The sequence below is a fragment of the Lepisma saccharinum genome, chromosome 1, assembly GCF_977018435.1.
Source record: "Lepisma saccharinum chromosome 1, izLepSacc3.1, whole genome shotgun sequence".
Lineage (NCBI taxonomy): Eukaryota > Metazoa > Arthropoda > Insecta > Zygentoma > Lepismatidae > Lepisma > Lepisma saccharinum.
The window spans coordinates 181428982-181454510 of NC_139229.1; the positions used below are offsets into that span (position 1 = coordinate 181428982).

The 25529-nt window shown below is 39.9% G+C and overlaps 1 protein-coding gene across 1 annotated transcript in view; it reads left to right on the top strand.

Moving 5' to 3' along the window:
- Klp3A (kinesin-like protein 3A) overlaps window positions 1-25529 on the top strand; it is an 80302-nt gene that overhangs the window by 6001 nt on the left and 48772 nt on the right. Inside the window, exons 3-5 of the mRNA XM_083143798.1 lie at window positions 4302-4492; window positions 6145-6300; window positions 14399-14502. Coding sequence (XP_082999924.1) covers window positions 4302-4492; window positions 6145-6300; window positions 14399-14502 — 451 coding nt within the window. The remainder of the gene's footprint in view (window positions 1-4301; window positions 4493-6144; window positions 6301-14398; window positions 14503-25529) is intronic.

Sequence of the window (25529 nt, forward strand, 5' to 3'; positions counted from 1 at the left end):
GTGGCATTGGGCTCGGACATATATAATCACAAATAATGTGTTAATTTTTCAGCATCATTATTTTATTCTCATTTTACACACTACTGGACATTTGGCTAAACATCTGTATTCATTGTTTCATTTTTTTTTTTTTTAGTAATTACAATTGTTTTGTTCATGAAATTGAAGTTGTGTGGTTTTGTGCAACTGTGCCTGCTTCTTCCGTAACGTCATTACATGCGCAGGCGGTGCGCCGCTCACTGAAATATTTTGATTAATAATTATTAATTTTCAGCAATACATTTATGATTATTTATGTGTTTGATTGGTCACTCAGCTCATTTATCAGGTCCAAAATTCACCTGTGCTCCACCTTGAATCAATTTTCACAGCAACAACTTAGCCAGGAAACCTTGGCACTGTAGGTCCCAAAACAAAAAGAAAACAATGCATGCAGTTACATGCACAGAAGCCCTGACGTTTTGACAGTAGCACAGCTCTAGGTAACTGAACATTGTAAAGTGATGGCACTTGCACAAGATAATTCCTGCAAAGACATATCCATCCAACAAAAACTTGCATTTTAGTTCTCTGAGCGTTGCGGTGTTAATGTATAAAGTACATACCACAGTAATCAATTTTCTTCAGTATTGTAGAAATGTCATGGAAGCAGTGGCGTGTGGTGCTAAATCAGGCAGGGGAATAGGTGACCTGCACTTGCCCCCTCCCCTCCCATACCTGTCTTAATATAATACAGTAGTCCAAGTAAAATTCAACCCTTGTTGAAATGAACCAAATAAACATACGAAACATATGTTACAAATTGTCAGAAGTGACATACATGAAGCATGACAATACCAATGTTAAAGCAAATATGATCTAATGTAAAGAAAACATTAAAAACAAAGTTGTTGATGCACAACAAAGGAAAAATTAATAAAAACAATTTAAGTGTGATCAGAGAAAAAAATGTTTTGTCAACCTGTTTCATCTCTATTTGTAGATTTTTTTTTGTGCAGTTGAGCATTGTAATTCAAACATCCTCAGTGCAATAATGGCAATCAGATGGCAGAGTTTTTTCATGACGCCCGCTAGATTTGTAGAAACTGTGACAAAACCCGAACTGTTCCAAACTCTGGAACAATCAAGGACAACAATAATTTGTCATTGGAATAGTATCCAGTTAATCATTTTACAGAGTTGTAACTTGTTTGAAAATGCCTTGTGTATGATTTAGTTTTAGTTCTAATTAGGTTAGGATAGGTGTTGGTTTGCTGTCTTTTCTGTAAAGTTAAATGAACTAAAAGCTTTAGTCTTCAGCCGGTCGATCATACAACATTCGCAACCCTACGCTTGCAACATTCGCTTTCTTGTCCTGCACTGCGTTGTCTTGCTGGTGGAACAGGTGGACGTGAGCTGTTCCCTCTGAAGCTATTTCGCAGCATTTAGTCAAGACATTTAGCAGATGCTTAGACTGTAGAAGATTTTTCCAGTTCGTTATGACTGGCAGATGCAATTTTGCAATGAGATTAGGTAGGTAAACTACACTCAAAACTATCACTACGATGCAATTAAACTTTAGCACATAGCAAAAATCTAAGGAAAACGAATTCACTATGTCTTTCGTAGGCAACAGCTAGAGTGTTCAGCTTCCGTGGTGGGACCATGAGAATAGTTTACCTTCATGCGTGGTCGGAAATACTGTGCGTCAGACAGCAGAGGGTGGGATGATGAGTGAAGGTGAAGTAAACAAACGTCCAGTCACGGTGAAAGTTTTTCTTCGGCCTGTTTATTTCGGAAGAAAGAAGTGTTCTTATTATGTTATTATAGATAATTTAAATAGCTAAAAAGGGCGATAAGTAGAAGGGAACAGCCTGTTCCCTCTGTTCCATGGAGGGACCGCCACTGCATGGAAGGTAGTAAAGTGAGAGTACACTGACTAGCTCAGAAGTGCTTAAATGCATGGTCATGAAATCTGGCGGTTGGCAGAAGTTCGTGCTGTTGCCACGTCTGAGCACAACACAGTGTGTTTGGAGGTTGAAGTGAATGAAAGATGTTGAAAAGTTGGTCTTTGTAATCCATGTGTTTCACACTGACAGTATTTGCTCGAAAGGTTAGGATGACACAGAAATTCCCTGGAGAGAGGTTTGTCTAATGTTCGAACTAGGCAATGCACCCCTGTTGACATTGCCACATTGTGCGCAGGAACTTGTCCCATTCTTGCTTTGCTTTTCCCATATATGGCACCAGCACAATTCTGCCCAGCTGCCATTTTTATGAGTCTGCAATTAGTTAAGTTATAAATAATTTAGTGTTTTTTTTTGGAGAATATGCCATACAAATGAATAATGAAGGCATGTGTTTGGAGAGAATAAATGTTTCATTAAGATGGCAATTTGCCCCTGGTGGACCACTTCCAAATAGTGTTTCCAACCTCACAAAAGATTGTTTCCAATTTTCACATGCAGAATCACAAATATTCTTTAAACGTTATTTCTCATGTTTGTTTTCCCATAGTGTTCTCTTTTAATGCAGGAATATAGTTGGCATGTGTCATAAGTAAGGAATGGATTTTTAGGTGCTCATAAGAAATTATTAGCTGTAGTTATTAACTAATAATAATTTTATGAAAAAACTAGTTTTAGATGAAATTTGTATACAAGAAGGTACTATTTTCAGTGCAATGAATTCTACTCTTTGATTATAAAAAAGAATAGTTTGCCCAATGCAAAATCTTGATCATATTTTAAAGTACTGCACCACCATATGCTTTCAGTGTTCTCCATGGTTGATGTTCTTCCAGTCGTCCGTCTGTAGGCACTTGTACAGTCATGGACACTTCTTCTAGGTTGTAACAATCCCTTTAATTTTCAATGTGATCGTTACAACCCAGAAGTGTCTTATGACTGTACAAGGAGAACCACTGAACTACACGCTGCAGGAGATTATTGGTGCAAACTTCATAAATGAAACTGCTGCTGATTCCCAAGGTTTGGGGCTCCCAGAGGCATAGTGGTAACATCACCTTGTAACGAAGAGGTTGTAGGTTTTGATATCCGTTGGAGCCACACAGTGGTTCGAATTCCACTTTAAAATGCATGTTCAGTACCGATTAGTCTATCTGTGCATAAAGTGGGCGAAAAAACTCAAACCGGAGGCAGGTTCACATTGGTCTTCTCTCATTAATGAACAGCAGTTGCCGTTTCCAAAAATTGTCTTGGATGCTTCACCCACCTCAATAATCCACCGATGGTCGTATGAAATCTAAAATAAAGGATTCCCGGATAACAATATTATGTCATTCACATCAAACACTGTGCTATAAAAAAGTAGCAGAGAAGGGAAAAGGGGGTGGGGGGACACAGCCAATATAACAATATCACGTCATGTGCAAAATGTATACTCATGCCAAAGTTGGTTTATGATGGCATCATCGTCGGGCATGAGGATGAGCGCCCCAGTTCACAACCAAATGAGTGCAAGACGGAGCCAGATCTGGCCCCAAAAGAGCTAAGTTGGCAGCACTGACTTAGAGGTAAGAGCCTGGCTGAAACTGTTCCCCATGCTCTGAATATAAAGTTACGCAACAAGTTGAGGCATTTATAGGAATTTATAGTTTATTTAGGCATTTTAGGTCCTATAGAATTTCAGTATGGGGGTGCTGTGTACATGAAACACACAAGATAGCATACGTTTAGGACTTAGCATAAAAAGTGGTATGAACCTAGAAATCAGTTCCCTAGTTATAAGCAATAATGTAAATCTTTACCCCAGTGTGTTTGATATATTAAAGTTGGATACTCTCCCCTGGTGCTAGAGAGCTATATTGCCACATATCTGGTTCTGGACTTTGAAATGTTTCAGGGTTGTGAAATAACTTTTGGATAATTGTACAAAGCAATGTAATTTTCTTTTTTCCCCCACAAGTTCAGTGCATAGTAAGGCCAAGTGGTTAAATGTACATATGTTAGCATGGGTATTAGACATTTGTAATTGTATTTGTATATAGTGACATTGGGCAAATTCAAATCTTTCTCAGTGGAAACTTATGTTAATTGCATGGAACAGTTTCTCGTAATACAGTAGAGTTGGTCTGATGCAATTTTCTAACTGAATACTGCTCTTTTTTTATACTGCAAAGGTTTTTACATTGGAGATGAATTTTGAGATCCAAGCTGTGCGCATGGGCAGTAGAGGAGACATTGTAGTAACTCAGTTCTCATTGCTTCTTAATTTCCAGAAAGACTGCTGTGGGTAAACATGTCAATTTCAAAGCTTTTTCTGATAACATATTTTACTTCAATATGTGTTCATAATTGCAGGATACAATGTTACAGTGCTTGCATATGGACAGACTGGCTCTGGTAAAACTTATTCCATGGGAACCAGCCATACAAATGTTGACAACTTGGATGGTAACACCGGTGTAATTCCTAGGGCTGTCATAGACATATTTGATTATATAACAAATAATGAAGACAGTACATTCACAGTGAAGGTGTCATTCATGGAAGTAAGTATTTTCTCCTTCCTATCAAGTGTTTTTGTTTTAGACCTACTTTTTATCTTGTTGAACATCAGGAAATTTGAAGATTAAATCTTGCAAAAATGAAACGCTGAAATGCCTGTTAAATTATTGTCAATCACAGAGCGATGGCATACACATAGATGTTACTGCATGTAATAGCAAAATATGAATCTATTTGTGACTGAGTGCTGATGATATAATGCTGAAGGGACACTCACAAAGAATGCCCAGGCCAGGATTCGAACCCAGGACCCCTGACTTCTTGCATTTGGAAGTCTTGCATTTTACAAGGATGGCTCAAAGGAGCAAAGGGAGTATTCTATTTGTTTGAGTTTTGAACATGCACTCTGAAGAGTGATGAGCAATTGTAATTTGTAAAATGCACACTACGGAAGGGATTTGGCATTTGAGAATTACAAGGGGTTAAACAACACTAGGACGTTACATATGTAACATTTGGTTTTTTAGATTTTTGGAGACACTGGTGGTGTTCAGATAGACAGGTTTTGAGTGCTACATGGGCCTTGAGGCATCCTATTAGTAAAGTTTAATCTGATTCTGGATATATTTTGGGGGAGAGGGGCCATTTCCCATTGAAATCACTGCTTTTACATGAGAAGTTTTTTTTTTCTCTCCAAAAGTATCTGAAGAAAGTGCACGATTCTTGCCATGAGAGTGGAACACACATCAGTTTTGAAACATGTCCCAGCATTGCTTACTTGGGGATCTGATGAAATTAAAATTTCGTAATAATAATAATAAACATTCTTCTACTCGATAAATGAAAATTTGTTTTTTTAGACCACAGGTTTATAGCTTAGATTGTATTGAAGAAAACAAAACATAATTTTTAACTCGAGCATTTGTAGTTTGAAACTGCTGAATTTTTAATTTTCCAAGTTTCGTAAGAAACAAAATAATAATTTCTTTCTACTTTTGCCTTCTATTTGGTAAATGAAAATTGCCTTTTTTTTTTCGAGCATAGGCTTCTGTATTACTGTACTGAAAAAAAATTGCTATAATTTGTAACTTTTATTTGTAGTTAGATATAAATTTTCATTTAAAGCCTTGGACAAATTTTATTTTAAATCCTTGTTCAGTTTTAAACTTCCCACCAAAAATACACCTGGTGTTTAAGGGTTAAATAAAGTAGCATTATTAAATACTTGAACTAACAGTATTGTCATAGATATTGCAGCAGATAGTAGCTAAGAAAGAGGGAGTGAATATCTCCTTGGTTTCACAAATAGTTTTATCTTGAGGTAATTATATTTTGCTCTCATAGTTATTTTTTTAAGAAGGGAATGTGCTTTCCCCAAAATGTCCTTGTCCTATAATGAAAATATTAATATTTTGATTATAAGAAAATGGGGTGTCAAAGAAAAAAATGTGCGAAGTCAGTAATTTTGAACCTTTGACTAGTTTCTAAGCCCAAATTTTCTACAATATTAGGATTGTTTTGAAGAACTTGGCCTAATTAATGTTCAAAGACTAGTAGAGTAAAAATAGAAATTCAAATTGCTCTTTAGTCAGTAATTTCAATTTCTGTCTAAGCTATTTGATTGGATAGTGTAGTTATTTGTGTTGTTGCGGTGAGTTTTCATTAAGTGGTTTTCCTAGAAATATTGCTGTTTCAGCTATACCAAGAACAATTGTTTGACCTGCTCTCCAACCGAAGCAGGGAGGAGTGTCAGGTAGACATAAGAGAGGACCATAGAGGATCCATCAAAGTTATTGGCCTTTCTGAGGTTGATGTAGAATCTGCTCAGGATACTATGGAGTGTCTACTACAGGTAAACATTATTACATACAAATAATTTCATATTTCTTTATGTAACAAAACTGAAGTTCTCTGATAAATGTGTAAACAGATATATTTAACAGAAAATGTAATAACTCTTGAATTTTCATTAGTGTGTAGGGAACATGATAGTGTGTTGTGTGATTTTATATATATTCATCCATGGGTCATTCCACATCATATCAATGCAAAAAACAGATTTTGTCACCCACCATCTCCAGATTTTGATGAAACTTGGTGTAGACCCTACTCTTATGGTTGAAAGACCCACCCTGTTTTTTTTTTTTTTTTCACTATTTCAAACTGTTTTCATTTTTCAGCACTTTGAAATGTCATTAAATCTGTGTTGTCTGTTACGCACAAGATACCATTGCTTACATTTTATTTTTATTTTCCTTTTTTTGAGTTTCTGAAATCCTCATTATTTCGTTGAACTTTGTAAAATTTCAGGGAGATTTGATCATTGGTTAAATAATGAGGATTTCAGAAACTAATATAAATAACGTACTTGTAGCCTAATTTTTGTGGTGGATTAACTAGGTTATGAAAACCTGAATTATGTTGAAAGTCCTTGCAAGGAGATCAGGGTTGCGACAGGCCTGGAAAACTGGGAAAAGTCAGGGAATTTCAGAGGTCAGAAAGATCCAGGCAAACGTCAGGGAATTTTGTCTGTATCAAAATGTTACTTTGAACTGTACATGCGATGCTATGAATCTGTCAGGCAGGACTGGCCCATTTCATGAACCTCTAAATATCACATTTAAAAATGTCTTGAATTATCATTTTTCTTGTCTGTATGGGAGTAATTAGGGGTGGAGCTGTCAACTAGAGGGGGTTGCACACCCACTATGCCCCCTGTCGGACATTCTGAAGGAATGTGGAAACAAATTAGGGCTTTTATCCAACCTGATTTTTTTTGGATGTCGTGGTACAACATTTTGTCGGATGAACATTGTTAGACTCTATTAATGTATGCAATTTTTGTCTGATATCGCCATCCAACTAATGTCAAATTGCAACAAAATGCCTCACTGACATCCAACAAAAAATTAATGCATGGCGCTCTTATGCATTAATGTTCAATGTTATGGAATAAACTAATAATAATTTGGTAAATATTTTAATATAATAATTACTTTAATCATTCAATCCTAAAAACATATATCACTTTCCTCAGTAATTGATGTTCTCTGCCAACTAGACAGAATTTTCACTTATCGTCTGCATTTTTATAGAATTTATTGGGCTTCAACTTTATATGAGGGTGCCCAGAAAGTGAGTTCTGATTAGCCATAAATTAAAACAAGAACATTGATAATAATTTACATTCATTGTATTAGTTAGTGACCCATACCTTACTTTTAGACATATTCACCACCGTTGCTCAGATTTTTTATTTTGTAGCATGGTACTAAATTTTTGTATACACATGTCATGTGTCTGCCTCCAAAATGTGAAACCTTTTGTACAACAGAGTCGCTGTCAAAACATATGTCCTGCCAGAAACTGCTTCAGCTGAAGGAAGAGATGAAAGTCTGTACTCTGCTGGCATCCGCTTCTGAGCATGCAGACATCTGATTATAGCACTTACCTCTGTAGCCGGAAGACTGTATAAGAGCTGACATTTTTCTCCTAGCGCTGCTATAAATCTACTCCATTCACAGCACTGCAACTGCACCCAATTACAGCCACATACCATCTCTTCCTATCCGCATACGTGTGGACCATCAGAACTTACTTTCTAGATGCCCCTCGTATATATTCTTACGGATTCTGTAATCAACAGCATGTTTCTGTTTTAATATTTGACCAGCTAAATCAGACGCCTGTACAATGCAGTAGATTCCCCTTCTCTGAATTGCTTCAATTATTTTTTTGATTTTTACCAGTAATAATGATAACTTTGTGTTGTAAGTTTCACGGTATTCGGATATACTGTGAATGTTTGTACTAAGGAAATATGGAATTTGTTTTGTATGGTCCAATTCCTTCACTTTCAGAATATATAGTTCAGAGAAGTAGTTTCAATCAGGGTTGGCATGTTGAGAACAACATTGCTTAAAATACTGTTTTAAATGTTTAAAACACAGTTTTTTTTACAGATGTTCAAAACTTTTGAAACTGTGTTTTAAACAAAAATTAGACTTGTTAAAAACACATTTTGATACTTGATATTGCAAGTTTCATTCAGCCCACGTAATTTTATAACTGTTTCCAGGTAGCAATCAGCCATGAGTGCAACTACACCCCCTGGCCTGAACAAGACCACTCAGTAACATCCCCTATCCTCAACCCTCACCTCAATCACAATCCTTCGCCTTTCCCCACATTCCAGCCCCTCCGACACACCCCACCACTGAATCTCAGCCTTTGTTGACTCCCATCTCCAGCCTCTTACGAAAGCTCTGACCTCCTACCTCCGTGACACCAACCACTTCCTCCAGAAAATCAGCACCCTTCCACCATTGCCCCCAAACACCATCCTTGCCAGCATCGATGTCACTTCCCTCTACACCAACATACCCCATGTCCATGGCCTCCGCTCCATAGAATTCTACCTCAATAGCAGACCTAAACCTCACAACCCCAGCACTAACTTCCTGACCCACTTAGCCCACCTTGTCCTCTCATGTAACAATTTCACCTTCGAAAACCAACATTTCCTACAGATCCGAGGTACAGCCATGGGCACCAGAATGGCCCCATCCTATTCAAACCTCTTCATGGGCAAACTTGAGCAAGAGTTCTTGGATACCCAACCCCTCCAACCCCTCCTCTGGCTCCGCTTCATCGACGACATCTTCATGGTCTGGACACATGGAGAACCTTCCTTATCAGCTTTCCTGGACCAACTTAATCACTTCCGTTCCATAAAATTCACCTGGATGCACTTCCCCAACCAGATCACCTTCCTAGATGTGGACGTGCACATCGAGGGAGGACACCTGACTACCTCTATCCACATAAAACCCACCAACCACATGCAATACCTACACTTTTCCAGCTCCCACCCGTTCCACACCAAAAAAGCCATTCCATTCTCTCTCAGAGGACAGCGCCTGAACACGTCACCCACCTCCTGCCAGAATTATAACCTCCGCCTACACCAAGCCCTGGTCAACCGTGGATTTCCCTCTGTCCTGGTCACGAAACAAATATCACGAGCTGCCTCACACACCACTACCACCAAGAAACCTGCTCCCACTAACCCACCTGCACTCATCACCCAATATCATCCCCACCTCAACAAAATCAGGCACACACTACTCTCTTCTCCCCATTCTCCACAGTGACCCTGAAACCAAAAACTTATTTCCCGATAAGCCCAGAGTGGTTTTCAAACACCCCCCCCCCCAACCTCCAAAACCTCCTGGTCCACAACACCCCTTCACCACACAACCAACACCCCCCTGCCCACAAATGCAACTGCCCGAGGTGCAAAACCTGCCCCATCCTCATTACCTCACACCCTCCGGGTGCACACGGCCACTGGCAAATTTACCCTTCATCCCAAAGAGACCTGATATACATCCTCACCTGCAACATCTGTGGTGATTTTTACCTGGGGGAAACATCAAACGGCCCTAAACCTCCGTATCAATAACCACCGCTCCTCCACCCACAACCTGGACTTCACTGTCGCCGTCCACAACAACCACCACCGTTTCAACGACTGCTTCCGGGTAGCGATCATCCATCCTACCCCAACCAGCCAACGCCTCTGTTCGCTAAAGATGGGAGAGGGCCTATACATTGGCCATGAGTGCAACCACTCCACATGGCCTGAACAAGGCCACCCAGTAACGCCCGCTCCTCACCCACCGTCCCTCCCAAGCCATCCCATCCCTCCCACCCTCTCTCCCAACCCATCTCACACACTCACAGTTTCCGACTAGCCTGGTGACGAAACAGTGTTTTTTCGTTCTACACACCGCTTCTTCTTCGATGGGGACCTGGCAACTCTGCAGGGCCCCAACTTCCGGTTCAGTCTTTCTCCTTACACCTATGATGCTACGAAGTTAGCGAAAATTTTCAATTTTTCCACTGTCCGGTAAGTGTTTCCTTTCTCCTTCTTTGATTTTTATTTAACCCTTTTGGCCCTCCTTGCTTTTATCCATTATATATGTGTGTGTTTATCTGCCCTTCTGGCACCTTTTCCTATTCGTGTGTGTGTGTGTGTACACAGGGTGTCGCAAAACTCTTTCAACAATGCTTGGGTGCTGGTAGATATCATAAAAACAAGTAACTTTTCCCTAAACAGTTTACCTCGAAAGCGCTTAGTTTCTGCGCTATAAGCGCTTAAAATCTATCCTGTACATATGCAACCCAACACAGCAAACGCTTGCTCTGACATAACTACCAGGGGCACATGCCAGGGTTGCCACTAGCGTTCCTCGCTAAGAGAGATCACTTGAAAACAACAACTTGGGAGTCTTGCCTGAGCAAAATCCGAAATATTAATGATACTTGAGATGTTGTAAGAAGCATTGACAGTATTTATAAACTGACCAAGAAAAATAATGGGCAGACTGAAATTCAAGATTACTCATTCTGAAATATCTCCATGATTGATTGATTGATTTGGTTTATTTTAATTCGCTTTTCTGCCACCTTTGACTAGTCGCGAAGATGAAGATGATATGATGAAATAACAAATGATACCAATGTCTAAACCAGGATTTAAACCCGATGACACCTGGCACCGTAGCGAGCTGTGCTATCCACATCACCACGGAGTGTTTCGTGTATCATGCACTATCAACAATTGCAAGGGACACGTGAGGTAGGGGAAATCCAGGAACGAACAAATGTAAATAATACGCAAATGTGCAATACGAGTGCCCTTTACAGTTTGGTGGTTGGTATAAGTATGCATTTCTTGGCTTTGGTCTTTAATAAGCACTAGTTTTAATGTGTGAATTTAAAACGACGCTTTTCATTAAATTGAAAGACTGCCCCCTGTGGCGGAGTGGTTAGAACAATGCGCTACGTTGCCAGGGGTCTTGGATTCGAATCCCGGCTTGGGTATGGATGTTTGTGAGTATCCATTCATCAATTTCATCATATCATCACTCATCCCCATCTTTGCAAATTAGCCAAAAGTGGCACAAATGTGAAGTAAAATAAAGCAAATCAATCAATCAATCAATCATTAAATTAGAAGAGCCTTGAAATTACTTCCTTATGAGATGAACACGATTAGCAATAACGCTAGCACAGATAGGAAAAATTTTCAAATAAATTGTAATAACATTACAGTCTGCGTGTTCGAAACGATGCAGCAAACACATCATGTATACATTTGTTCGTTCGTGGATTTCCCCTACCTTATGTGTCCCTTGCAATTGTTGATATTGCATGATACACGAAACACTCCGTGGTAACGTGGATATCTCAGCTTGCTATGGCGCCAGGTGTCCGGGTTTCAATCCTGGTCTAGACATTGGTGTAATTTGTTATTTCATCATATCATCTTCATCTTCGCGATTAGCCAAAGGTGGCAGAAAAGCGAATTAAAATAAACCAAATCAATTAATTAGTCATGCAAATATTATAGAATGAGTAATCTTGAATTTCAGTCTGCCCATTATTTTTCTTGGTCAGTTTATAAATACTGTCAATGCTTCTTACAACATCTCAAGTATCATTAAAGTTTTGGATTTTGCTCAGGCAAGACTGTTGTTTTCAAGTCGTCTCCCTCTGCGAGGAACGCTAGTGGCAACCCTGCCACGTGCCCCTGGTAGTTATGTCAGAGCAAGCGTTTGCTGTGTTGGGTTGCATACGTGCAGGATAGATTTTAAGCGCTTGTAGCGCAGAAACTAAGTGCTTTCGAGGTAAACTTTATAGGGAAAAGTTACTTGTTTTTATGATATCTACCAGCACCCAAGCGTTGTTGAAGAGTTTTGTGACATATATATAGGATAAAAGGAAGGAGGGCCACAAGGGCTAAATAAAAAGTGAAAGAGGAGAGAGGAAACACTCACCCGACAAAGAAAAAATTCAAATTTTCACATGTGACATACCATCACGAAAATTTGAATTTTTTCTTTGTCGGGTGAGTGTTTCCTCTCTCCTCTTTCACATAAAAATCAAATAAGGTAAAAGGAAACACTCACCGGACAGTAGGAAAATTCAAAATTTTCGCTAATTTATAGCATCATCGGTGTGAGAAGAAACAGAAGACGGAACCGGTTCCGTCTTCTGTTTCTTCTCACACCGATGATGCTATAAATTAGCGAAAATTTTGAATTTTCCTACTGTCCGGTGAGTGTTTCCTTTTACCTTATTTGATTTTTACTTAGCCCTTTTGGCCCTCCTTGCTTTTATCCATTATATATATATATAGATAGATAGATAGATAGGTAGGTAGGTAGGTAGGTAGGTAGGTAGGTAGGTAGGTAGGTAGGTAGGTATGTATGTCTGTGTGTGTGTGTGTATGTCTGTGTGTGTGTGTATGTCTGTGTGTGTGTGTATGTCTGTGTGTGTATGTCTGTGTGTGTGTGTGTGTGTGTGTGTGTGTGTGTGTGTGTGTGTGTGTGTGTGTGTGTGTGTGTGTGTGTGTGTGTGTGTGTGTGTGTAGAGGGAGAGAGATAAACACAAATGAAGGAGACAGTAAACACTTACCACACGAAAAATATTGATATTTCATGACCCAGGTTGCATAGTCATCCGAGAAGAGATTGTGGTTACGAAGAGTAGAGGCACAGAATACTGACGGCAGCGTTACTACAGTCAGTATTGCCAGAAACAGTAGATAGAAAACAAAGTGTGTGTATGTGTGTGTATGTAAAGTATTTTTAACCCAGACAGAATAAGTGAAACCGTATGGAAGGGGTGCACCTCTAAATTTTTCTATCCTTTCCCTATATTCCTTGTGGGTAGCCATAATGTAAAAAGAGAAAGATCTGAAAAATATCAGTTTATTGGCAACTGAGTACACAACCTGTCCTTGTCCCTGCCATCATTATTGGTTAACCTTTTGGGTCCCAAGCGTCTCTGTCTAGATACCCAAATATAACCCTCGCGGTCCCAATCATCTCGATTGAGACACTGTGTCATGGTCGTAGTTTTTACGTTATAACTTTTCTATTTTTGGCTAGAATTTAGATTTTTTTTTATATTGTTCCTAACACATGTATTTAACAGAAATGTTTCTTGCACTTTTTTTTCTTCATGAAAATGGAGGGGGAAAGGTGGGAAAAGGGACTTCTCTTTTGAGTCTCTTTTCAAGGGAAATTTTTTGCCGACAAAGGAAGACCGGCGTTGTTGTTCGAAAGTAATGCTTTAGAACCCCATTTTTTTAAAAAAAAGTATTTTTCAGGGGATTTCCCCACTTTCCCCATCCATATGTACGCCGAATGTGCATAAATTATACATCGTCTGAATCTGTGATTCTTTCTGCATACAACGGTATATTGTTCATATCTCCAGGGCAAATAGTCTCAGAGCTAAAATCATTTCAAGGTACTGCTGCATTTTGAAGCTTGAATCAGTGGCGTGCCGACCATTCCTTTTGGGGGTACAACTCACGTTACATTGGTCATATGATGATAATGCAAATATTTTTGTGTTCCTTACATGTCAGCGATCATTTCCATGTGCATGTCGACACTGTCATGTACTTTTTTCTTTGGGGGGAGTGGGAACCCCATTTTTTCCCCGAAATTTTGGAATTTTGAGAGTTAGCCCCTTCCCCCACCACATTATGCCGAATTTGCATAAATTTCATATACTCTGAATCTCTGGTTCATTCCGCGTACAACGGTATATCACTCATCTCTGTAGGGCAATTAGCCTCCGATCTACTCATTTAATTGAAACTGCATTTTGCTCAAAATCGGCTCGGCTGCACTTTGCTCAAAATCGGCTCGGGCATCAAGGGGTTACATGTGAAAATGGCCTTGGGACTCAAAAGGTTAAGGGGAACTTAACTTACATGCCAAAAGTTCACTAACCTAGTTTTTTTAAAACTTGCTTAATAAAAACATGTGATGAAGCTTTGTATTTTGGCATGTAGCATTAGACTATGCATTTAGAAATTGTAATGATAAAGACACACGAACTACTCCAGTACTTTATTCAATCCACAGGGTTCTGCTGGAAGGGTAACTGGTGCTACTGCAATGAACTCAAGATCCAGTAGGAGCCATGCGATTTTCACTATCTCCGTCCAACATATACAAAATGGTGATGTGTAAGTATAACTTGTGTGAAGTGTTTTTTTTATATCAGTGGTATACATGTTGAAAGGTGCTGGGTCCAGTTCACTCATTGCTTGATAATACTGGCACTGCCTGATCAGAACTGAAATAGGCAACGAACTCTATTTCCTGCAGCAATACTATTATAGAAGTTGGTTTGGTTTGAGCTGGTGTTTTAAGTCCACTTTATGCACAGTAAGGCTAATCGGGACTGGACCGACAGTTTAAAGTGGGATCCGAATCACTTGTGCCTCCACCGGGTATCGAACCCGGGACCCCTTGATTACAAGGCAATGACGCTACCACTGCGCCATGGGGGAGGCCCCTATTATAGAAGTGGATTTTGTGATTAGGTATTTTAAAATACTGATATGATATGGTAAACTATGATTGGATTTGAAGCAGAAACTATTTTAGGTTTGTATGATCAGTTTGTTACATTCTTAATATTATAATGTTTATTCTAGGAAAACTTCAAATGACTAGCATGATGCCCATTTTTTTAAAAAAAAAACCAATGTGGGCAAAACTGGGTTTTATTGGGTTTTTTTTCAGGTTGTTTATAATATATATTTTAAAAATGAAATACTTTTTTCCCCTGATTGTAATTTATTGGAACATTCAATTTGTATTGTTTTAGTTCACTGAATCAGAAACTATTTAATATTTTCTGTTAACATAGTTAAGAATTCACAATCAAGGTCTCACATCTTTGAAATGATTAAGGGGAGGAGTTAGTTACGCACCAATTGTGCATTTATTTCAATATTGCCCAGATGGGGAATGCTACTAAAAAAAATAAAAACCTGGGTGTATCCAAGAGTATGAATTTCTCTCCATGTTGCAAGTGGAAGTGTTTTTTTTATGTTGATTATTAAATTGGACACTATGTTTAAAAAAAATATGATTAATAAGAATTTTCAGAATCCCATGTATTCCTTATGGGGAATCAACTTCACATCAAGTTACAGCTAATGAAATGAAAGTTTTGACTTTTCCGCTGGTCAAATTAATCTTCAAACTGCCCTCTTCCCGTTGATATATTTTTCTGTTTCATCGGAAATTTGATTTTCCCAAGAGAACAAATCAAATAATACTCCCATAAGCCCAATGCATTTCTCCTTGCCTCCTACGGCCATCCTGGCAGTATTTCCAAACCTGATCTGCACAAAAGAGATAAATTTCACCTTAAATGGAGTTAAAACTGACTTTCAAGTAGCTAGATTTACGAAGGCTGGATAAAATGTTTCCTAGGGTAATGTTAGTTGTAAAGGGGTGGGGCACTGCTATTACCGTTAACTCTAAATTGATGACAAGTTATACTTAGTTTTCACCATGTATATCCATCGGCATCACCCATCTCAATAATCCACCGATGGTCGTATGAAATCGAAAATAGAAGATTCCCTGATAATATTACGTCAATTTCACATCAACACAGCACTATAAAAAAAAAGTAGCTGGGGATATGAGACGGGGTGGGGCGAAGCAGCCAATATAACAATATCAAGTCACATGCAAAAAGTGTAATCATGGCAAAAGTTGGTCTATGTGGGCCGCAACCATCATAGTGGGACACGGGGGCAAGTGCCCCAGTTCACAGCCAAACTAGTGCACGAAAGAGCCACAGAGCTAAGATGGGAACACTGCCATGGGGGAAGAGCTCCGTGGAAACTGTTCCACATGCCCTCAAACTAGAAACATACATAACCCGTGCTACCTACAGACTGCCGGCTGCAGTCCTACCTGATCCTGCTCTGAGTTGGGAGATATCCAGCCAATTACGGGGTGACGTGTGGTCAGCACGACAAATCCCCAGTTGTCGATCAAGATGGCAAGTGTTCACCAGTCTCATACACAGGCCGAAATCTCGGGAGAAAGCTGTTACATTTTCCCCAGGAGACTCGAACCTGCACACATCCCGTAGCCGGAGCCCAAAGCATGATGCCTTAGACCACACAGCCACAGTGCGGGACAAGTGTTTAAATTATCTAAAATACTATGTTCTGAAATATTTGACCAACAGTTTGATTCTACTCTTCCTCGATGGCGTAACAGTTAATAGATCTGTGATCAGTTCCCAGGGTTGCACATTGCAATACTATACTAATACTTTATGGCTGTGGTGGTTTAGTCTACCTCCGTGGCAGAGTGGTTAGCACAACAAGCTGCAATGCTAGGGGTCCCAGGTGCGGATGTGGATGTTCGTGTTTGTCCCAATGAGAATACAGAGAAAATAGAGAAAATTGATGTTCAACAGGCTGTCTGACTGCCATGCTGGAGACCTGGGTTCGAATCTTGGGTTGGGTGATCTAAGGTTGGAATTTTTCCAGCCTTGTCCTTGCATAAAGCAGCTCTGGGACTCACCCAGCCTCAAATCAATGGGTTCCGGGGGTTAAAAGCAGCTGGAGTTTGGTTGTGATCACATCATCTCCAAAAATGCACAGATCGAGAATATTCTGGCCCTACCCCCATATCCCCTGAATGTGCCTTCACGGCATGGTACTATATGCATGGGGAAATTTACCTTTACCTACTATTAGGGCATGCATATTTCGTTTTTGACGAAAAAACGAAATTTGAAAAACACATTGTAGTGTTAATTTTTCATGTTTTTGAAAGGTGTGAGATGCATTTTGTGACCATGTTTTGTCACGAAATAATGCGAAATGAGCTGCAAAAAGCGAAATTAACTCTTAAACACGAAATTTACCATTTATATACCGACGCGACACTTTCTGAAGTCTGAAGTATCCTGTGAGTTATGCAATTCCCGGAAAATTGATTAATTCTGCTGTTAATATTGGAGAAGCAAAAATGGACTCCATTACACAAAAATAAACATAATACTCTTATAACTACATAAATGTGCTATTGGAAGGTAAAAGAAGGTAAAGTGTTCCCCTGTGCATAGCACCACGCCATGAAGGCGTATACTTGCCTCGTTCTTTGGATCCCCAGGCGGCATCAAAGCGCGCCGGTTTCCTTTGGAAACCAGATCCTCCCACCCTTGAGAATATTGCAATCCTGCGACGCGTGCAGGGTGAGCATGCTGTCAACAGGCTGGACGTTGCCAAGTCACTTCCTCCCCAAAGGCCTTCTCTTCGCTGCCTTTCACATTCACAAACTCAGCAACAAGAGAGCAGTGTGAGGTGCGTATGCGAGTTCGTATTCTTCGATTGACAAAGTGTATTTTTTTTTCTAGTTTATTGTTATATCTTAGAAATCTTACGGGAAAACAGAGTTTGTATCGACATGTGGCGACCGTGGGACACAACCGAAGTTCCAGATCATTCAAGGAACCAAGATAATCCTCAACCAAGCACTTCCGGAGCACCGAACAGAAAAGTATCCAAAACCAAAACGTTGAACAAACAAAGTCAGTTATTTGTATGTAATGTGCACGAATATGTCGAAAAGAAAAAGCTAGGAAAAGGAGCCATTGCAGAGACAGCCAAAATATTAAAGTTAGACAGAAAAACCGTGTGAAATGTGATTCGGAGAGGTCCAGTCACACCAAAGAAGCCTGGAAATAAAAGAAGAAAATTTAACAAAGTGGACGAGTTTACTTGCGATTTTATTAGACGCGAGATTTACAAGTTCTATAGTAAAGGACAGTCACCGACAGTGAGTGAACTATTGAAACTTTTAAAAAGTGTGTCGGACTTCCCTTATGAAGAAACAACACTTCGAGAACTAATAAAAAAACTTGGTTTTCGGTTTGGTCGCTTAAGGAAAAAGAATGTAATAATGGAATCGGCGAGAATCATTGCTTGGAGATACCGGTACCTGCGGAGACTACAGGACCTGCGTTCGGAAGGCTGCAAACTCATTTACTTGGACGAGACTTGGTACGACACCTACGATGCAGTCAAGAAGGGGTGGGATGATGGTACATGCAATTGTATTTTGAAGTCGCCATCAGGGAGGGGGAAACGTATTATGGTGCTCCATGCTGGGGGCAGTGAGGGATGGGTACCAAATTGTCTCTATCTGTCAGCAAAGAACATTGGAGATTGCAAAGCAGACAGCCACGATGAAATGACAGGAAAAGTTTTCGATAATTGGTTCGAAAATTATCTTTTGGCAAATATGCCAATCGATACAAAATGCGTCATTATCATGGATAATGCTAGTTACCATTCGCGCCTATTGGTCAAAATCCCAACAATGAATACAAAGTTGCAGGATATTGTATCGTTCATGGAACAGCACAGGATCCCGATACCAAACCCAGTTCCAATAAAAGCAGTTTTATTAGATGTCATTAAATCTGCAAACATAAAAAAAAGATATGTAGTGGACGAGCTCGCACACTCACGTGGACATGAAGTGTTGCGTCTTCCCCCTTACCATTGTGTGCTGAATCCAATCGAACTAGTATGGTCTCAGCTCAAATTGTTCGTGCGGAAAAACAATGTGACCCCTACACTGAGTGCTAGCGTGTGTCAGCTATTGCGGGATGGTGCAGCGACAATTGACTCCCAGCTATGGTCATCATGCATCAAGCATGTTATCAAGGTTGAAAGCCAGTACATGCATCACGACACTGATCGTAACCAGGAGCGATTCATCATTCATGTTGGAGAGAGTGACGACGATGAATAAAGGTAAGCCACATTAAATTCTCTTATTAAACATTACAAAATGCTATGCAAGATTGGACGAATCAGATGATTATTATGATGTATTTTCGTGTCACAGAAATAACGAAACGCCATAATTAATTATCTGTGTCGATTTATTTATTTATGTCACATGCTTTGAGTGCAGCGTGTCGACTTTCCTCCGCAGTGCTCTTAAAGCATGGCAACAACGCATTGCCTGGAGCTTTGTTGGGGTGGTCTTGCTAAGGAGGTCCTGGCTCATTAGGAGAGGGACGGGCAGGGTACGGTTCCAAAGGCAGCCGCCTGGGGAACCAATGAACGTGGCAACTATTTAGGGGGTGTGGGAGTAACGCCCCACACTTTCTTGATCCGGTCGTGAGTGGGGGTGATGTGATCAGCATCACGCCCCTGACCGCCTTTACCCCCCAGGGTTTCCCCCAGGTACCCATGTTATTCGACACTGGGTGGGCGCCGGGGCCGCTTCCACCGTTAGAAAAGTTCCCGGATTTGAACCAGCCGGGGATCGAACCCGGGACCTTTAGCATGGTAGTCAGACGCGTTACCGACTGAGCCACCGCGGCTATTAGAAGTGAAATGTTAATTCTGTGGAATAAGTGTAGTTTTTAAATCAAATTTAGGATTATATTCACAATTTTAAAACCAAAATGTCTTTTTATATAACTTTTCACCCAATTTTTCACCGCTATAACACCGATATTTCATTTTATTTACCGCTTTTGAACCCGAAATTGACTCCGTTTTTGTACCGAAATTTTGCTTTTTTATTTACCAAAAATATGTGCCTCTACCTACTATACACTCACTCACTCACAATACAGTTTGTTCATATCACAGTTGTATTTTCCCATTATTATTTTGGATGTTTCAAGCTTAAATACTATCTCTTCCATGTATTAACCATGTCAAAATTATAAGGCTGACATATTTAATTGTCTTGGCTGATTTCATCCAAATGGAATACCGTATCCATCCTCCAAAATATCTGGTTGCTATGAAAATTACAGTTCCCATGGACAAAACATTAGTGACCCCAATTTGGCCCCCAACATACATATGCACTATATTTAAAACAAATAATCATTGTCAAGCCATAGTTCAACAAATGCCCTAAAATATTTCTCTTTTCTTAATGTCCAAAAATGTAGTTAGGCAGATATTTGAAAGTGGCATCAAAATTTGGAGCTACCTGAGAATATGAAAAATCAATTTTTCATCCACCATCTTGAAATGATTTCAAAAAATGCAAATTCAAAATAAAATCATTCCCTGGGTGTATTTAGTTGCAATATGAATTTCAGCTTAAAAACTGTAAATTTGTTACATATATCGTGGTCTCAAAATTGATGTCACTCCCCCATCCTAAACCACACACTATATTAGAGTTTTTATTAAGAACTTCAAGCTCAAGTAATGTTCTAACACTGTTTCAGTGCAAGGCATTGGAAAGAAAACTGAATATTTGCACACATACTAAATTTTGAGAATTGATAGAATCCTTTGTAAAGAGTTTGATTTAATTATGCTACAGTTAACTTTATTCTACTTTCATGACATTTCAATAAAATGTACTAAATTCTCCTTTGTAATGTTTTATACATGGAAAAACTATTGCAAAAGTTGATAGTCACAGGTGAAACTATGTGGCTTTCCTACATATGGAAGTGGCCAGAGACCTGCACAAGACCTGAAGCAGACCCGTTCGCGAGACATCGCTCCTAAAATGTCATGCAACCTGCATAACAGCCTTGCTTGAGCAGCTTGTGTGCCCACCTGCCCAGATCCTTCCTGGCAGGTATTGTAGACCTCCTGGATACCTGTAGTCTTATGATACCTAGTAGGTCTCTGTGCGTTCTTTCAACCAACTGCAGGCCCCTCCTTCTGCATGGCGTAGTTGCTTCGAGTAGAAGCTGCACCTGTCTGCAGTATTGCCAACTGCAATAGGTTCCCCTAATTAGAAAGGGAACTCAAAGATTTGTAAGCCACATCGCCAATGAAATGAGATTTAAGAATGTTGCTACTTTCCCCCAAACACACATTGAAATCGATTTTCCGTGGCATAGGCTCCATAAGAATGTCTTAAACAACCAATAATCCAGTGCACTACTGGAACAGTCACGTTCAATGCCGAGGTCACACGAGCAACACACTGTTCTACTGCGAACACCAGAGCCGTAGCCAGAGAGGGGCCAGGTGCATTGCAGTTAACCTCCCCCTCTTTTTCTGAAGTTTGGTAAACTACTTTATAAAATTTGTTTGCAGTGACGAGTGAAAATGTAGACTGCAGATATTATTTTGCTCAAAACTTGATAGTTAAATTCACAGAATACAAAGAACAGACAGGCGTAAAATTATTTCATCTGATTTACGAGCCGAAGTCAAAGTAGCAGGAAGTAATTTGAACTCTCGGCTTCGGCTATGAGTGGGAAGATATTGAAAATGTACTGTAAGTATTTGAACGATATTTCTAGATTTTCTGTCCTATATTAACTTAATGATTACACACAAACACACACATAATTTACTTTCATATAATACAGTCTGTTGCTAAAGTCCCCGAACTCTGACTTTAAAAATTCATTGTTGAGCAACAAAGCAATTTTTTTAGAAGCTGTTGCTTGTGATTGTTTGTTGGTGTTGTTGGAACATACAAATCAACACTAGACGACAATGAACAATGATGCATGCGCAGTAGACAGCAAGAATGAAAGCCAGATGTCCAGTTGAAAACGCACACGAATTCAGTTCACCGTGAGTCTTACACGGGAGCAGATGGTTGCTGTTTTGGAAGCTTACTTTCAAGTTAAATCATACGAACGCTGTATAGAGATCTTTCATAGGAGATATCCCAACGCTCCTTCACCTGGAAAAACAACAGTGTATGATTTAATAAAAAGGTTTCGCGAAATCTGAAACGTTGCAGATAAGCCAAGGAGCGGACGACCATCAATTTTCACAGAAGACTTCCTTGTGGATGTTGGTGAAAAATTGCAGAACTCCCCTAGAAAGTCTCGGAGGCGTCTTTCACAAGAGGTAGGAAAATCTTTGTCATCTTGTCACAGGGCTGCAAAACATCTGAAGTTCCGAGCATACAAGGTGCGAGTAGTTCAAGAGCTACGCCCGTTGGATTTAGAGAAACACAGAAATTATTGTCAGTGGTTCAACAGATTTACGCGGAACAATGTGGTCAACAAACTGAACAAAACATTTTTCAGTGATGAGGCCTGGTTCCACTTGTGTGGATACGTGAATAGTCAGAATACTCGGATATGGGCTACAGAAAATCCTCATGCATCCACAAGAAAGTCTTCTGTGAAAATTGATGGTCGTCTGCTGACAATGAATTCGTGCGCGTTTTCAACTGGACATCTGGCTTTCATTCTTGCTGCCTACTGCACATGCATCGTTGTTCATTGTGTCTAGTGTTGATTTGTATGTTCCAACAACACAAACAAACGATCACATGCAACAGTTTCTAAAAAAAAATTGCATTGTTGCTCAACAATGAATTTTTAAAGTCAGAGTTCGGGGACTTTAGAAACGCACTGTACTATTAAAAAAAAGAAAAAGTAAAGTGCTCCCCTGTGCATAGCACCACGTCATGAAGGCGTATAGGGGGTGTGGGGCTAACGCCCCACACTTTCTTGATCCGGTCATGAGTGGGGGTGATGTGATCAGCATCACGCCCCTGACCGCCTTTACCCCCCAGGTTATTCGACGCTGGGTTGGCGTCGGGGCCGCTTCCATCGTTAGAAAAGTTCCCGGATTTGAACCGGCCGGGGATCGAACCCGGGACATTTAGCATGGTAGTCAGACGCGTTACCGACTGAGCCACCACGGCCACCTATTAAACCTTTGAAAATGGACTTGGTTTATGAAGCCCTCCCTGATAACCCATGAGCGCTCCCCCACCCCGCCAATCAATTCTGACTATGGGCCTGCAGAGGCGCAACCACGAATTTTCGTTTGGAAGGGCAAGTACCTGGATAAACGTGTCAACAATAACAATAATAGTAATAAAGTAACATCAAAGGCATTATTATTCTCATAAATCATGCAAAAAAGGGTGGATAGAAGTCTGTTTTAATGCATTTGTGTTGAAAGAAAAGATTTGAAATATTTTTTCAACACGTTAATTTCACATTAGCTAATAATGGAAAACAAGCACACAAACTGTTTTTGAAAGAGAGTGCATGATAAATGCATTCCGAATGTACACATGGCATGTAAAATTTTCATGTACAATATTTTATTTTCACATATGCAACATGTTAACACTAAATTGTGTACGTATTCAAAGTTTCTTTAATGCATATTTAAATATAATCCTTTGTGCAACAGCCCTGAAGGGCCTTGGCTTACTTACCCACTGCCGGTCTCCCTCCCATGCTTTCCTTCTCCACCTCTAAGCGTGGAAATCTGCAACCAGTATTGGAATAGTCAGGGGGGCCGGGGTCAGCCCGACATATCCCCAGCTGGTTAGTAGGTTTTTTCGGGACCGGATTACGCTTACTCATTCGAAATTCCCAATTTCCTCACGATGGTGGGTTGCCACTGGCCCTATACGTAGGCCGAATAAATTCCGACCACAGCCGGATTCGAACCTATGCAGTCCCGCAGCGAACGATCTCAAGACGAGTGAACGCCTTAACCTGCTCGGCTATGGAGGACAATGCATATTTAAATACATTACATAATCCATTCATCCATCTCATAACAAACCAACATTGATAGCAAACAATATCACGGGCTGCCGTGGCATTCTTTTTTAAAACTTTTTTCATTTAGATCGTTCAGCTCCCAGGGTCGACTCCCTCTACACCCTAGCTACGGCATTGAACTTGATGAGACTGTATAATATATTATAATATATTTCTACTTTCATAAAATTTGAAATCAAGGGGTTGCAATTGCTCCTCGGTTCCCACTCTACAGGTTCCCTTGGCCGTCTGGAAGGAAAATACAAGAAAAAGATTAAAACTAATACAATCTTGAGTATCATTTAGCCCTGCTACTCCTAAATTCTGCTAGCCTGGTTTTCCTTGTACTTTAATGTTTGCCCCACTTGCCCACCCCAGCTAGACTTCATTTTCGTCCAAGGTTAATAATGCCCTTCCTCCCCTGTAGTTGCACCACTGCATGGCTCGTTAAGACACAATGCAGTGTAAAGCAAATGGTTTTTGTTTGCCCGATCATTCATTTAAATAAATGAAGCTGTAATATTGCGTGCATTTCCTGGCAATAATATAAAAACTGTTACACTGAAATAGCTAAGTATATAAATTCTTCTTGGAAGAGAGAAAGCTCCTTCTAGGACTTGAAGGATTTAGAGCTATGTAAGTAGGCAACACTGGCTGCACCTGTCCACGTGGCCTGGAGCAACACGCTGCCGGAGGGCTGTTTCCTTCCAGTAGGTTTTGCAGGTGCCTGGGTCTTGTTGAATGCCCAGTTAACCTTGTAAGCATAGAGCACCTTGAAGATGAAGAACCCGGGCAAAGACTCAAGTTGACTCGTTGCCATGGGCAGGCGAGCAGGTAAACCTGTTCTCGCAGGGCAAGAAGTGCGGGTAGGCAAAAGCCCGACTTTACAGGGCTCTGGAAGTGACTGATATGTAACATGCTACCACATTTGAAAATTATAAGGTTTGTTCGTTCAATGTTTTATCTAAATATTTCAAACCCTTTTGATTTTTTGTTTCTTGGATATATGTTTGTATTATTTCTGTTAAAAGTCCATTTCTAGCATAATTTGAGAAAAATATCCTGGAAAAACCCACTGTGACTTGTACCACATTCATTATTTTGAGCATTGTATGCTTGGCTAAGCCTTTATTTTACTAGTTTTCTCAAATTGTTGACAATTCTAGAACTTCTCAATTATTTAAAGCAATAATTTAAATTTTCCGGGAAAAAAAGGCAGTTTTTTTTTTCTCTCCAAGGTGGGTTTTTCTGAAAGAACCCACGTGGGGAAAACTGGACTGTGCCCACCCAGGTCAACCCTGTTTTATGTTCCTGAATTTTAAAATTTCTTTCATTTTACCTTCAATCTTGATTTTCAATATTTTCATATGTTGGGACCACCAAGGAAAAATTTATATTTTCCTGCTTTGTCACACACATTGAGAGTTCCTCTGCAGGGGTTTTCATTGTGAGCATGAACAGCCCTACATCATACAGTACTGACGTTAACACATTCATTGCCATAAAAAAGCCTTCATTCTCTGAATGTCAATTGGGGGACACATTTTCTGCAGTTAGAAACTCTGTCACCACACACACTTTCAGGTGCACAGACATAGTATGGTTACATGCTGCCATTTTCCTTGCTCTACTTCAGCAACCCCTGGTGATAGAAGTTCGAAACTTGGAATGGAGAAGGGGGAAAGTCTGAAGAGT